At 43.1% G+C, this 15800-nt stretch overlaps 1 protein-coding gene across 2 annotated transcripts; it reads left to right on the forward strand.

Moving 5' to 3' along the window:
- Nucleotides 1-1456: 1456 nt before the first annotated feature.
- On the forward strand, nt 1457-15592 carry LOC118363601 (dihydropteridine reductase-like). 2 transcript variants are annotated; one of them, XM_035744637.2, is made up of 7 exons: nt 1457-1680; nt 1984-2076; nt 2466-2562; nt 2774-2938; nt 7455-7563; nt 8445-8528; nt 15239-15592. In XM_035744637.2, the coding sequence occupies exons 1-7, from the start codon at nt 1597-1599 to the stop codon at nt 15339-15341; spliced, it is 735 nt and encodes a 244-aa protein (XP_035600530.1). In that variant the 5' UTR covers nt 1457-1596; the 3' UTR covers nt 15342-15592. The 2 variants fall into 2 exon arrangements, with proteins under 2 accessions (XP_035600530.1, XP_035600531.1); XM_035744638.2 differs by having other exon boundaries at nt 1462-1680; nt 2774-2914.
- Nucleotides 15593-15800: the final 208 nt, after the last annotated feature.

The following is a 15800-nucleotide window of genomic DNA, read 5'->3' on the forward strand; positions in this document are numbered from 1 at the left end:
TGAGCTTAATTTCTGAAAATATTTTGGATGTTCAACACTTATAGACCCAAATTATATATTCATGAAAACAGAGGGACCCAAGTCTCTCCAGTATGTGAGTACTGTGTGTGTGTGTGTGTGTGTGTGTGTGTGTGTGTGTGTGTGTGTGTGTGTGTGTGTGTGTGTGTGTGTGTGTGTGTGTGTGTGTGTGTGTGTGTGTGTGTGTGTGTGAGAGTGAGAGTGAGAGAGAGAGAGAGAGAGAGAGAGAGAGAGAGAGAGAGAGAGAGAGAGAGAGAGAGAGAGAGAGAGAGACAAAGAAATGTAGCTGCAGTTCCGAGGTAGAAACACTGACTAGTCATAGTATGTTAAATAATTCTAGTGAAGTAACCCTTTTGCCACATTGAAGAACTCCGGGTTCAGTGAGTTATCACTTCTTCCTCTAATCAGCAATCATAGGATTCACTCATGCTCCTTCGATGCCAGGTTAGGGTTACACACTCATTTTCTGTCATGGTCTATGGACCCCCACAAGTAGCCTTGCCCACCCCCGGGCCACCCCATGTATAAAACTCTAGTTCTGCCACTGCTCCTAACAATAGCTGAAGTCTAGAAGTGCAACGACAATGATCAACTCCCTTTGAGCAGTGTGTTCAACATCATAATCATCACTTTGCGTAATAGTGCATCCTACAAAAACCACATGCTATTTAATAACCGCACAAATCATAGAAAAAATGCATGGGGAAATGCTTTCATACCATCATTGGATGTGTCGTAACAGACATTACCTGGTCAAAGCGACGTGACATCAAGTACTAGTCTATGCGAATAAACATTTGGAATTCTGCGGCCTCATTTTCTGGTGTTGATTCAAATGTGTATTCCTTGGATGTGCAATTTACTGCAGAAGCTAGGCCATACGCCATCAGCGTGCAATGATACATCTAGTATGTTTGACTGTGAGGGATATCCCAGAGCATGAAAATCCTTTGATGACATTACGATGAGCTGTGTTGCTGTGACAGATTCCGACACGCTGTACCCAGGATGACTAGGACGTGTTCCCACACAGGCAAAGCCGGTGTCATAAGATGTTGGTGTCTCACTGCTACTGTATCCAAATATGGTATGTTGATTTTTATCTGAATACATAAATTCACACATAATCGTGTGTGTTTACCACTGGATTAAACTCATGATCAATTTCACAGTTTGTCACGATGCGGTGGCTTTCTTTGTGCATGTTGGAGCCTGGTATTAATTAACCCATACTCATTATTAGTATTGATTACATTACGTCATGTTAATCATATGTCATTTTAAAGGCACTTATTAGTGTCAACCCCTCCACTGACTTTCATTATGGTGTAACCTATGCACTCAGACATTTCTAACAGTCTTAACTAATTTAGAACACTCTTGAACTAGAGGATCCGCCTCTTGATGTGCTGAGTGTGTCTCTTTAAATCTTGTGGGTGGGTGTAACTCTTTCTTTCTAGTTTTCCTTCTCTCTCGCCCGTTCTCTCTCCCTATATATATATATATATATTTCTGTCTGCGGTAGCTGTCGCGTTTTGTGAAATAATCATCGTTGCTAAAGCTTATAGTAAAGAACGCATGGCTGCCAATCGGGTACTCGTTTACGGAGGAAGAGGCGCACTAGGTAGCAAAATTGTTCAGCACTTCAAATCTAAAGGATGGGTGAGTAGCGTGCTATAGTTTGTTTTTGTTTTTTTAATAAATAATACATATATGAAATAGTGTGCTCTGTTGCTTGCCACAGTGTCTATTTGCAATAACCACATGTTAAGTAGATGCTATGGTAAGAGGCAAGGAAAAAGAAATACATCCATATGAAAGTGTCATCATTTAACATTGAACGATGCCAGCCCAGAACTTTCAGAAAACATTTCATCACTTGCATTTTGAATAAATAGCCTACTTTGCAGGATAATTCGATGCCATCATCCTATTTTCAATTGCTTCTTTCTTTTCCAACAATAGTGGGTAGCCAGCATCGATATCGTTGCCAATGAGGAGGCAAACGCGAACGTGCTGGTCAAGTTATCCGAGTCATTTACCGAGCAAGCGGGGCAGGTAGGAGGAACGCGCTTTCACCTGCTCCCTCTGTGATGTTGACAGTTTTGGCTTAGTGAATGATCCGGTATCAAGGGAAACGATCATTGACTTTCCATTTGCCAAACGCTGGATAATTACCGTAATTTCTATGCCACGATCGGAAACTGTACTCAATGGTTATGCTATCGCATAGGCCTATAGGGGTCTATTCTATACATTCAACATGGCAATGAGTCTTTTTAAAATGCTAGGTTAAATTGATATCTTCGTTGTGGCAGCTGGATGTCAACAAATTGTAAACACAGGAAGTGGTGACATTCCAAATGATAAAATATATATTCAAATCAAATGTTATATTAGCAAAGTAGAGTCTTGCACTTTCTAATAAGTTTTCTTCTTTGCTGCAGGTGACAGCAGATGTGGCACAGTTGCTAGGGGACCAGAAAGTAGATGCCATCTTGTGTGTGGCAGGTGGATGGGCAGGAGGAAATTGCAGCTCAAAAGGTCAGAGTTCAACAGCATTTCCCTGAGATATCATCAGTTAATTTTGAACACACACTGATATGAATAGTTTAAAACCAATTTCCCCTTAGGCTGAATTCTCAACGGGATGTTTGTTCGTGCCATTGTATAGTGTTCTATTTAGTCATATGGTCCTTCATTATTACCATGTTGCTCCTCAAACAAAATGTTCTCTTGTGTATGTATGTTTTAGACTTGTACAAAAACACAGACATGATGTGGAAGCAGAGTGTGTGGACCTCTACCATCTCTAGCCACCTGGCTGCTGTTCACCTGAAGCAAGGGGGACTGCTGACTCTGGCTGGGGCTAAAGCATCACTGGGTGGCACTAGTGGTAAGATGCCACATACCTCTACTGGTATTCTATTCTTCTGGCGTTCTAAAATATTTGACTGGTATTGTAATTTATTCTATTATGCATTCTATTTTCTCTTGTAATGTTGTCATGCTGGCCCTGTTAGATTGTGCCTCTGTTCTGACCACCGTTTCACTCCGACTTTGATGTCCGAGGGACTTTGGCATACATCTGCTGTCGTCACGATTTAAGCAGCCAAAACAAATAGCAGCATGTGTCCTCAAGCACTTTGTGAAACCTGCAACCCTCGGGTACAAATAAGCCTATGACGTAGGAACTAAAATATGAGTAGCATGTTTAATATGATCTACATAGTGATATTTCACGACGCCGGATAAATTATGAGAGAAATTGTTCCTACTATGTTTTTTTTCACATAATGCTGTCTGATATTTTAGACCCTGTGTGCGTGTGAAGGTAACTATAGGACCAAGCACCCATGCCATTCCCTGTGTGGTGTGTTACCCATATGATGACCCTGACAACAATACAACTCCTGACACTAGGGCACCTGAAATCCCTGATTGGCAGTCGCTACCGAGCTCCCGCTCTCATTGGCTGTCAGATTGGGGAGGAGAATGAGTCAGCAGAATTTGGGCCTCTTCACATGTGGACATGGTTAGAGTGTGCTGTGCTGTTCTCTTATTGCAATGTAGCATATAGTGCTAATCTAGACAAAGGCCAGGAAATTGCAGAGATTTCCCTGAGGGGGGTTGGTTTATTTTGACAGTGGTATGTCTAATATTATTTGGGGATGTTCCTATCGTTTAACTCCTCTGTATGCTGGTATTTATTTGTATTAAAAAAAAGGTTCTACAGTATTTCCCCTCAGGTAATGCTCAGAGCTGCCTTTAGGTGAAGTGTGTGAGTTTTAGAAATACGTCTTTAAAACTACTTTTCATTTTATAATGTAGGTAAAGCATTTCCCCCGTGCCTTATCAAACATTGATTGCCTTAGGCCTATTCAAAATACAAATGCTCTGTACTATTGACAAAAAAAACAAGACAGTGGAAGACAGAAGTAGTGCTTAAACATTGCATGTGTTTAGGGGTTATCTGTGCTTATATTTTAACTTTTATTTTAGCTTTAATACTTTACCAGCTACTCATGAGTCTGATTTTTCCCAATATTGATATACTGCCTTTGGGCAGTTTGGGTTCCAGTGGTGTCTTAGTCTTACAAAGCCAGACGCAGATGAAAAGTAAGCTACATTGTAAACATTCCATTGTGGACTAAAAGATTATGGGTTGATTTGGGGTTAAAGACTGAGGTTCGTTAACCATGTGAGCACTATGACCCTTATCCTTCACCCTAGATTTAAAAGAGAGGTTGAACTGTCAAATAACATTGATTTAACTTTGGGTGATTCAGCACGCAAGTCTGTTAATCCTCTTTGGGGTAATAGATTCTAAGCACACTTCCTATGAACCATCCTAACGCAATTTGGAGCACATCTATGCAATCCAATATGACAGTCTCCCCCAACGAAAGACTGTGTTCCATTTAATTTCAAATATGTTCCAGTTCATTTTAGTAGTACAGTATCTTGGAGAGAGAACAACCATTTTAAGGAAGAGCTAACTCTCCACCCCTTTCTCCCATTGGTCCATTCTTCAAATGTAGCTGTGGCATGCCTCCACTGTTTTATGAGGGTGGGGAGAGAATATTACATTCTTCAAAGAAGTGTTTCTAAGTGGAAAATGCTGCGTATTGTTTCCAGATGCTACAAACATTGAAGGGAAGTCAAAAGCATGCTTGTGGAACAAGCAGTCATCTCTCAATCCAACTGTAATGGGCAAAATCGGGGATCCAAAAGCACCTGGAATATTTGTCCATAGTATATGAACAGGAAATGTGTTGTGAATGTATGTTACATCATAGTATATTTTGAGCTCACCAGCTGAGGAAACTATGTTTGTAATATCACATATAGTACCAATAGTTTGGACACATCTACTCATTCCAGGGTCTTTCTTTATTTTGACATTTTGTTTTTACATTGTAGAATAATAGTGAAGACATCAACTATGAAATAACACACATGGAATCATGTACTAACCTAAAAAGTGTTAAACAAATCAACATATATTTGAGATATTCTTCAAGTTAGTTGCCTTCATGTCAGCTTTGCACACTTGGTATTCTTTCAACCAGCTTCACCAGGAATGTTTTTCCAACAGTCTTGAAGGAGTTCCCACATCCTGAGCACTTGTTGGCTGCTTTTCCTTCACTCTGCGGTCTAATTCATCCCAAACCATCTCAATTGGGTTGAGGTCGGGTGGTTGTGGAGGCCAGGTCATCTAATGCAGCATTACATCACTCTCCTTCATGGTCAAATAGCCCTTACACAGCCTGGAGGGGTGTTGGGTCATTGTCCTGTTGAAAAACAAATGATAGTTCCATGAAGCGCAAACCAGATGGGCTGGCGTATCACTGCAGAATGCTGTGGTAGACATGCTGGTTAAGTGTGCCTTGAATTTTAAATAAATCACTGGCCGTGTCACCAGCAAAGCACCCCCACACCATCACACTTCCTCCTCCATGCTTCACGGTGGGAACCACACATGCCGAGGTCATCCGTTCACTTATACTGAACCTCACAAAGACTCTGCGGTTAGAACCAAAAAGGACAGATTTCCACCGGTCTAATGTCCATTGCTCATGTTTCTTGGTCTTTCCCCCTTCTGATGACCAGGTGGCGAATCGCATCTCTGCATGTCTGGCAGACATATCAGTGTGGATGACGGATCACCACCTCAAGCTGAACCTCGGCAAGACGGAGCTGCTCTTCCTCCCGGGGAAGGACTGCCCGTTCCATGATCTCGCCATCACGGTTGACAACTCCATTGTGTCCTCCTCCCAGAGCGCTAAGAACCTTGGCGTGATCCTGGACAACACCCTGTCGTTCTCAACTAACATCAAGGCGGTGGCCCGTTCCTGTAGGTTCATGCTCTACAACATCCGCAGAGTACGACCCTGCCTCACACAGGAAGCGCGCAGGTCCTAATCCAGGCACTTGTCATCTCCCGTCTGGATTACTGCAACTCGCTGTTGGCTGGGCTCCCTGCCTGTGCCATTAAACCCCTACAACTCATCCAGAATGCCGCAGCCCGTCTGGTGTTCAACCTTCCCAAGTTCTCTCACGTCACCCCGCTCCTCCGCTCTCTCCACTGGCTTCCAGTTGAAGCTCGCATCCGCTACAAGACCATGGTGCTTGCCTACGGAGCTGTGAGGGGAACGGCACCTCAGTACCTCCAGGCTCTGATCAGGCCCTACACCCAAACAAGGGCACTGCGTTCATCCACCTCTGGCCTGCTCGCCTCCCTACCACTGAGGAAGTACAGTTCCCGCTCAGCCCAGTCAAAACTGTTCGCTGCTCTGGCTCCCCAATGGTGGAACACACCCCTCACGACGCCAGGACAGCGGAGTCAATCACCACCTTCCGGAGACACCTGAAACCCCACCTCTTTAAGGAATACCTAGGATAGGATAAAGTAATCCTTCTCACCCCCCTTAAAAGATTTAGATGCACTATTGTAAAGTGGCTGTTCCACTGGATGTCATAAGGTGAATGCACCAATTTGTAAGTCGCTCTGGATAAGAGCGTCTGCTAAATGACTTAAATGTAAATGTCCAAGTAAGTCTCTTCTTTTTTGTGTCCTTTAGGAGTGGCTTCTTTGCATTTGACCACGAAGGCCTGATTCACCCAGTCTCCTCTGAACAGTTGATGTTGAGATGTGTCTGTTACTTGAACTCTGAAGCATTTATTTGGGCTGCAAATTATGAGGCTGATAACTCTAATGAACTTATCCTCTGCAGCAGAGGTAACTCTGGGGTTTCCTTTCCTGTGGCGGATTGACTTACATTCATGTCTTAAAGTAATGATACTCTGTCATTTCTCTTTGCTTATTTGAGCTGTTCTTGTCATAATATGGACTTGGTCATTTATCAAATAGGGCTATCTTCTGTATACAACCCCTACCTTGTCACAACACAACTGATTGGCTCAAACGCATTAAGAAGGAAAGAAATTCCACAAATGAACTTTTAACAAGGCACACCTGTTAATTGAAATGCATTCCAGGTGACTACCTCATGAAGCTATTTGAGAGAATACCAAGAGTGTGCAAAGCTGTCAAGAAAGCAAAGGGTGGCACTTTGAAGAATCTCAAATACAAAAGTATTTTGATTTGTTTAAACCTTTTTTGGTTGCTACATGATTCCATATGTGTTATTTCATAGTTCTGATGTCTTCCCTATTCTACAATGTAGAAAATAGTACAAATAAAGAAAAACCCTGTAATGAGTAGGTTTTCCAATCGTTTGACTGGTACTGTGTATTACTTTGTAACACGTATTGTGTATATTTCATGTCCCTTGTTATAGTGGTGAGATTTATTGGTGTTTTTTCTCTGCTTATCTGATTTGGCTGTTTGTATAAATGACAACTCACCTATCCAACCATCTCTCCTATTTCACCCTCCCTCTCTTCATCCCTCTCTCTCTCTCTCTCCTCAGGCATGGTGGGCTATGGCATGGCCAAGGCAGCAGTCCACCAGCTCTGTCAGAGTCTAGCCGGAGAAGACAGTGGGATGCCCCCTGGAGGTGTGGCTGTAGCCATACTGCCGTGAGTCATCAAATCGTCTGCCAAGTTTAATTACTAATTAGGAATAGGAAAACCCTGCCCTCATTAGAAAGTCGTTGGGAGTTTAATTTATTTGCAGAAACAGAGGTCAAAGGGTAAATAATGAAAATAAGGAAATTGTTTTTCATCACAGTTGTAGGTATCGTTGGCCTCAATGTCTGGGAGGATCGAAAAGGGTTGCCTGTCCTAAAGGAAGAAGACTCGCTCAGTCGCTCTTGTATTCACCTCATGAGCAGCTATCTGTTTACACAGTTTCATTGATTAACTGATGCATGTAAAGCACTTTTTTTGCAATGTCACGATGAGAAGCCCGTATCAGAGTTTTATTGTCAATATTCTCAGGGTTCTGTTATGGTACATTCCAATTACATGAGGTTGGGCTGAGGCCACCTGCCAGGCTACTAATAGCTGTCACATATGGTTAGCATTACCCCCATGACTTGCAGTTCTTCTGCACTACCAATACGTATAGGATGAGGGTTGCTTTGTTCACTGCAACTGTGCGCATTGAATAGACCGTAGACTGCAACTGTGCGCACACAAGAAAGACTGTAGACTGCAACTGTGCACATTCAAACATGCAACTAATACAACAGATATCTACAATCATATTTCAACGTTTGTAAATGTTTTTGTATCAACTCTCTTGCTCATCTCAAAATATAACAGTGAAATCAAAGAGGTTGTTTGATGCTTGCTTGCAGTAAATAAATCAACAGAGATATAATCTCTACGCTTTAGCCCTGCTTATGCGTTTTAATATGTAGACAAGGGGCTTACATGAGGCTGTTACATTCAGTCCAGGGCCAGATCCTCAGGCCTCGGATCAGTTCCGATCACTGTCATGTGACTTGATTACACAGGGTAACCTTGGATACGCCGATGAACAGGAAGTTCATGCCCGATGCAGACTTTGGTTCCTGGACACCGCTGGAGTACATTTCAGAGTGAGTGTGATGTGGCGGATGATGGGTTGTTTACGTTACTGTTTGTTTTATCTGATATTTAGTTCATCTCAAACTTAGAAATGAAATGTACAGTATATTTATGCTTTAAGGCCACCATTCAATGTATTCCAGGGTTAAGAACATGCATCTCTTGATCAGCATATGTCTATAATTCTAGACAATCTTTTTATTTTTAAGGGAATTGGTGTATACCAATATTTCGCCAGAAGATGGCAATGCTGTAAAATAGCCTACTCAATTATATTGTTAAAATCAACACCTTGCCAAAAGATATGTAGAGCCAAATGTCTGGTTTGAATAATACTGTTATGTGATTAAAAAAAATATGAATTTGATGGACATATCAATTAACTAATTATCTCCAATCTTAAATTACTTGGATACTTTTGGCTTCAATTACTTACATATCCTCTTTTCAGGATTTGCCCGAATATGTTGTATATGCAATGTTAACGATATACTATAATTAACATACACCAACATAAATGAGCTATACTTTTTTTGTAGGTCTATTCTAAGCTAGCGTATGGAGCCCCTAAAGTTTGTGTCCCTCTATTCATGTAACCTTAGACACAGACCGCTGAGTCTCCAGTCTCTCCTCTGTACCATGGTAGAGATTAGATGGGATTTTTTATAATCCCAGAATAGTTGGATGTCATTAACCCTGCAGATTAACAGTAGAAACAAATGAGGGTCAGGAAGTATAAATAGAAGCAATGGGAGAGGGCAATTCAATTAACCCTTTGATACAGTCTCTGCTGCTTCTCAAATGTCCGCTTGATGGACTGGAGTATGAATGTTGACTGACGTGTGAATAGGCCAGTGTTGTAGTACTTGAGTCCAGGACTCAGGCTTGACTTCTGACTAAAACTCTGACTCAACCAGTGTTGACTCTGACTGTACTCCCTGTTCTCTCATGACTGTTGGTGACATTGTTGTCAGAAACAGCTGGTGCTCACTGTTTATTATCTACGCATAGTCACTTTACCCTTACCGACATGGGCATATTACCTCAATTACCTCGACTAACCTGTATCCCTGCACATTGACTCGGTACCGGTACCCCCTGTATACAGTACCTTCGGAAAGTATTCAGACCCCTTGACTTTTTCCACATTTTGTTACATTACAGCCTTATTCGAAATGGATTAAAAAATATATATTCTCAGTAATCTGCACACAATAGCCCATAGCTCTCCAGATAGGCACCGGAAGAAATGGCAGCAGTTTTACGGACACCCAACCAATTGTGCTATTATGTGGGGGGTTTTCACGTTATTTGTACATAAGGTTTCTGCAACCGTATTTTACGTCAGAAAAGAGCTTCTGGATATCAGGACAGCGATCACTCACCTCGGATTAGACTAAGATTTTTTCAACAACAAGCAAGATTCACATGATATTCTCCAAACACCTGGCAGGGCCAACTTCCCAGTTATTCGCAAGAGGAAAGTGACGCTGGTACAGAGGACAAAGAGCCGGATGCCTCGGCAGGACCCGCAGAAAGCGAGTAGGAAAGCTGCCGTTACCGTCAATATTACTCGCCAACGTGCAGTTATTGGACAATAAATTAGACGAGGTACGACGACAAATATCCTACCAACGGGACATCAAAAACTGTAATATTCTATGTTTCACGGAATTGTGGCTGAATGACGACATGGATATTCAGCTAGCGGGATATATGCTGCACCGGCAGGATAGAACAGCACACTCCGTAAGACGAGGGAGGGCGGTCTGTGCATATTTGTAAAGAACAGCTGGTGCACGAAATCTAAGGAAGTCTCCAGATTTTGCTCGCCTGAAGTAGAGTATATTGTGATAAATTGCAGGCCACACTACTTACCTAAAGAGTTCTCAGCTATACTTTTCGTGGCTGTTTATTTACCACCACAAACAGATGCTGGCACTAAGACCGCACTCAGTCAGCTGTATAAGGAAATAAGAAAACAGGAAACCACTCACCCAGAGGCAGCGCTCCTAGTGGCTGGAGACTTTAATGCAGGGAAACTTAAATCAGTTCTACCAAATCTCTATCAATGTGTTAAATGTGCAACTAGAGGGAAAACAATTCTAGATCACCTGTACTCCACACACAGAGATGCGTACAAAGCTCTCCCTTGCCCTCTATTTCATAAATCCGACCACAACTCTATCCTCCTGATTCCTGCTTACAAGCAAAAATTAAAGCAGGATGCACCAGTGACTCGGTCTATAAAAAAGTGGTCAGATGAAGCAGATGAATAAACTACAGGACTGTTTTGCTTTCACAAACTTTAACATGTTCCGGGATTCTTCCGATGACATTGAGGAATACACCACATCAGTCACTGGCTTTATCAATAAATAAGTGCATCAAGTATTTTGGCCCCACAGTGACTGTATGTACATACCCCAACCAGAAGCCATGGATTACAGGCAACATTCGCACTGAGCTAAAGGGCAGAGCTGCCGCTTTCAAGGTGCGGGACTCTAACCCGGAAGCATACAAGAAATCCCGCTATGCCCTGCGAAGAACAATCAAACAGGAAAAGCGTCAATACAGGACAAAGATTGAATCATACTACACCAGCTCCGACGCTCGTCTGATGTGGCAGGGCTTGCAAACTATTACAGACTACAAAGTGAAGCACAGCCGCGAGCTGCCAAGTGACACGAGCCTACCAGACAAGCTAAATCACTTCTATGCTTGCTTCGAGGCAAGCAACACTGAAGCATGCACGAGAGCACCAGCTGTACCGGGCTACTGTGTGATCACGCTCTCCGTAGCCTTGATTAAGACCTTCAAACAGGTCAACGTCCCCAAGCCTGCGGGGCCAGAAGGATTACCAGGACATGTGCTCCGGGCAGGTGTCTTCACTGACATTTTCAACATGTCCCTGATTGAGTCTGTAATACCAACATGTTTCAAGCAGACCACCATAGTCCCTGTGCCCAAGAACCCAAAGGCAACCTACCTAAATGACTACAGACCCGTAGCACTCTCGTCCGTAGCCATGAAGTGCTTTGAAAGGTCGGTAATGGCTCACATAAACACCATTATCCCAGAAACCCTAGACCCACGCCCAAACAGATCCACAGATGATGCAATCTCTATTGCATTCTACACTGCCCTTTCCCACCTGGACAAAAGGAACACCTATGTGAGAATGCTATTCATTTGACTACAGCTCAGCATTCAACACTATAGTACCCTCAAAGCTCATCACTAAGCTAAGGAACCTGGGACTAAACACCTCCCTCTACAACTGGATCCTGGACTTCCTGACGGGTCACCCCCAGGTGGTGAGGGTAGGTAGCAACACATCTGCCACGCTGATCCTCAACACTGGAGCTCCCCAGGGGTGCATGCTCACTCCCCTCCTGTACTCCCTGTTCACCCACGACTGCATGGCCTGGCACGACTCCAACACCATCATTAAGTTTGCAGACGACACCGACAGCGAGGAGACAGCCTATAGGGAGGAGGTCAGAGACCTGGCCGGGTGGTGCCAGAATAACAACCTATCCCTCAACGTAACCAAGACTAAGGAGATGATTGTGGACTACAGGAAAAGGAGCACCAAGCATGCCCCCATTCTCATCAACGGGGCTGTAGTGGAGCAGGTTGAGAGCTTAAAGTTCCTTGGTGTCCACATAAACAACCAACTAGAATGGTCTAAACAACTAGAATGGTCTAAACACACCAAGACAGTCGTGAAGAGGGCACAACAAAGCCTATTCCACCTCAGGAAACTAAAAAGATTTGGCATGGGTCCTGAGATCCTCAAAAGGCTCTACTGCTGCAACATCGAGAGCATCCTGACCGGTTGCATCACTGCCAGGTACGGCAATTGCTCGGCCTCCGACCGCAAGGCACTTGAGGGTAGTGCGTACGGCTCAGTACATCACTGGGGCAAAGCTTCCTGCCATCCAGGACCTCTACACCAGGCGGTGTCAGAGGAAGGCCCTAAAAATTGTCAAAGACCCCGGCCACCCCAGTCATAGACTGTTCTCTACTACCGAATGGCAAGCGGTACCAGAGTGCCAAGTCTAGGACAAAAAGGTTTCTCAACAGTTTTTACCCCCAAGCCATAAGACTCCTGAACAGGTAACCAAATGGTTACCCGGACTATTTGCATTGTCCCCCCCCCCCCAACGCCTCTTTTACGCTGCCGCTAATATCTGTTTATCATATATGTATAGTCACTTAAACTATACATTAATGTACATACTACCTCAATTGGCCCGACCAACCAGTGCTCCCGCACATTGGCTAACCGGGGCTATCTGCATTGTGTCCCACCACCCGCCAACCCCTCTTTAAGCTACTGCTACTCTCTGTTCATCAAATATGTATAGTCACTTAAACTATACATTAATGTACATACTACCTCAATTGGCCCGACCAACCAGTGCTCCCGCACATTGGCTAACCGGGGCTATCTGCATTGTGTCCCACCACCCGCCAACCCCTCTTTAAGCTACTGCTACTCTCTGTTCATCAAATATGCATAGTCACTTTAACGATACCTACATGTACATACTACCTCAATAAGCCTGACTAACCGGTGTCTGTATATAGCCTTGCTACTGTTTTCAAATGTCTTTTTATTGTTTTATTCCTTTACTTACCTACACACACACAAATACCTTTTTTCGCACTATTGATTAGAGCCTGTATGTAAGAGTTCACTGTAAGGTCTACCTACACCTGTTGTATTCGGTGCACGTGACAAATAAACTTTGATTTGATAACAAAAAGGTAAATGTTTGCAAATGTATAAAAATATATATATATATAAAAAATAAACTTATTTACATAACTATTCATACCCTTTGCTATGACGCTCAAAATTGAGCTCAGGTGCATCCTGTTTCCATTGATCATCCTTGAGATGTTTTGACAACTTGATTGGAGTCCAGCTGTGGTCAATTCTATTGATTGGACATGATTTGGAAAGGCACCCACCTGTCCTATGTGATGTCCCACAGTTGACAAGGTATGTCAGAGCAAAAACCAAGCCATGAGGTCTTAGGAATTTTCCGTAGAGCTCTGAGATAGGATTGTGTCGGCACAGATCTGGGAAGGGTACCAAAAAATGTCTGCAACATTGAAGGTCCCCAAGCACACAGTGGCCTCCATCATTCTTAAATGGAAAAAGTTTAGAACCACCAAGACTCTTACTAGAGCTGGCCGCCCGGCAAAACTAAGATGTTCACTCTGACAGAGCTCTAGAGTTCCTCTGTGGAGATGGGAGAACCTTCCAGAAGGACAACAATCTCTGCAGCACTCCACCAATCAGGCCTTTATGGTAGAGTAGCTAGATGGAAGCCACTCCTCTAAAAGACACATGACAGCCCACTTGGAGTTTGCCAAAAGGCACCTAAAGACTCTCAGACCATGAGAAACAAAATCCTCTGGTCTGATGAAATCAAGATTGAACTCTTTGGCCTGAATGCCAAGCGCCACGTCTAGTGGAAACTTGTCGGCTGCTTTTCCATCACTCTACGGTCCAACTCATCCCAAACCATCTCAACCGGGTTAAGGTTGGGTGATTGTGGAGGCCAGGTCATCTGATGCAGCACTCCATTACTCTCCTTCTTGGTCAAATAGCCCTTACACAGCCTGTAGGTGTGTTGGGTCATTGTCCTGTTGAAAAACAAATGATAGTCCCAGTAACCGCAAACCAGATGGAATGGTGTATTGCCTCAGAATGCTGTGATAGCCATGCTGGTTAAGTGTGCTTTGAATTCTAAATAAATCACCAGCAAAGCACCATCACACCACCTCCTCCATGCTTCACGGTGGGAACCACACATGCGGAGATCATCCATTCACCTACTCTGTGTCTCACAAAGACACGGCGGTTGGAGTGAAAAATCTCAAATGACTCATCAGACCAAATTACAGATTTCCACCAGTCTAATGTCCATTGCTTGTGTTTCTTGGCCCAAGCAAGTCTCTTCTTATTATTGGTGTACTTTAGTAGTGGTTTCTTTGCAGCAATTTGACCACAAAGGCCTGATTCACGCAGTCTCCTCTCAACAGTTGATGGTGAGATGTGTCTGTTACTTAAACTCTGTAAAGCATTTGTTTGAGCTGCAATTTCTGAGGCTGGTAACTCTAATGAACTTATCCTCTGCAGTAGCGGTAACTCTGGGTCTTCCTTTCCTGTGGAGTCCCCATGAGAGCCAGTTTCATCAAAGCACATTAATGTTTTTTTTTAGACTGCACTTGAAGAAACTTTCAAAGTTCATGAAATGTTCCACATTGACCTTCATGTCTTAAAAGTAATGATGGACTGCTGTTTCTCTTTGCTTGTTTTAGCTATTCTTTCCATAAAATGGACTTGGGTCTTTTACCAAATCTTCTGTATACCAACCCTACCTTATCACAACACAACTAATTGGCTCAAACGCATTAAGAAGGATATAAATTCGACAAATTAACTTTTTAACAAGGCACACCTGTTAATTGAAATGCATTCCAGGCGACTGACTACCTCATGATGCTGGTTAATAGAATGCCAAGAGTGTGCAAAGCTGTCATCAAGGCGAAGGGTGGCTACTTTGAGGAATCTCAAGTATAAAATACATATTGTTTTGTTTAACACTTTTTCTTTTATATAGTTAAACATTAGCCAACACTCCATAGTCTCATCCTCTTACTTTTCTTATTTTCTCAGTCTTATTTTTCTGTCTTCCAGAACGTTCTTCAATTGGGCCACTGGTGCAGATCGTCCAGCATCGGGCAGTCTGATGCAGCTCACTACTGTGGGAGGCAAGACACAGACACTACCCACGCAATAGAGGAGAGGGAGGGAGAGATAGACAATGAGAGAGCAGGAGGGAGGGCTAGTTGAGCGGGATGGTTGGGAGAGATGGTGATCAGGAGGGTTAAAATGAGTCACAGGGAGAAAGAGGGGATGAATGCTTGGTTGAAGATGTTCCCTGTAAGAACTATTATCAGTATCTCATAACAAATCGTTTGTATTTTTGTGTCTTTTGATGTGGTTTTATTCCTCGGTCTCAATTTGAATAAAACTCCATATGAATCATAATCTGATTTAATAATATGTGAGAGACAATCAAGATACTACAACATCACTGTAACCTTGGTACTTTAAACAGTGGAAATCTAATGCACATCTGCTGAAAACAATCATAGAAAAGCAACACATTTTGGGGATTATGGATTTGTAGCAGTTTCACCACTGCCAAAATCCTGATTTAATCCCTGCCCAACCCTACCCCCAAATAATATATTTC

The sequence above is a fragment of the Oncorhynchus keta genome, chromosome 30 (genome assembly GCF_023373465.1).
Source record: "Oncorhynchus keta strain PuntledgeMale-10-30-2019 chromosome 30, Oket_V2, whole genome shotgun sequence".
NCBI classification, from domain to species: domain Eukaryota; kingdom Metazoa; phylum Chordata; class Actinopteri; order Salmoniformes; family Salmonidae; genus Oncorhynchus; species Oncorhynchus keta.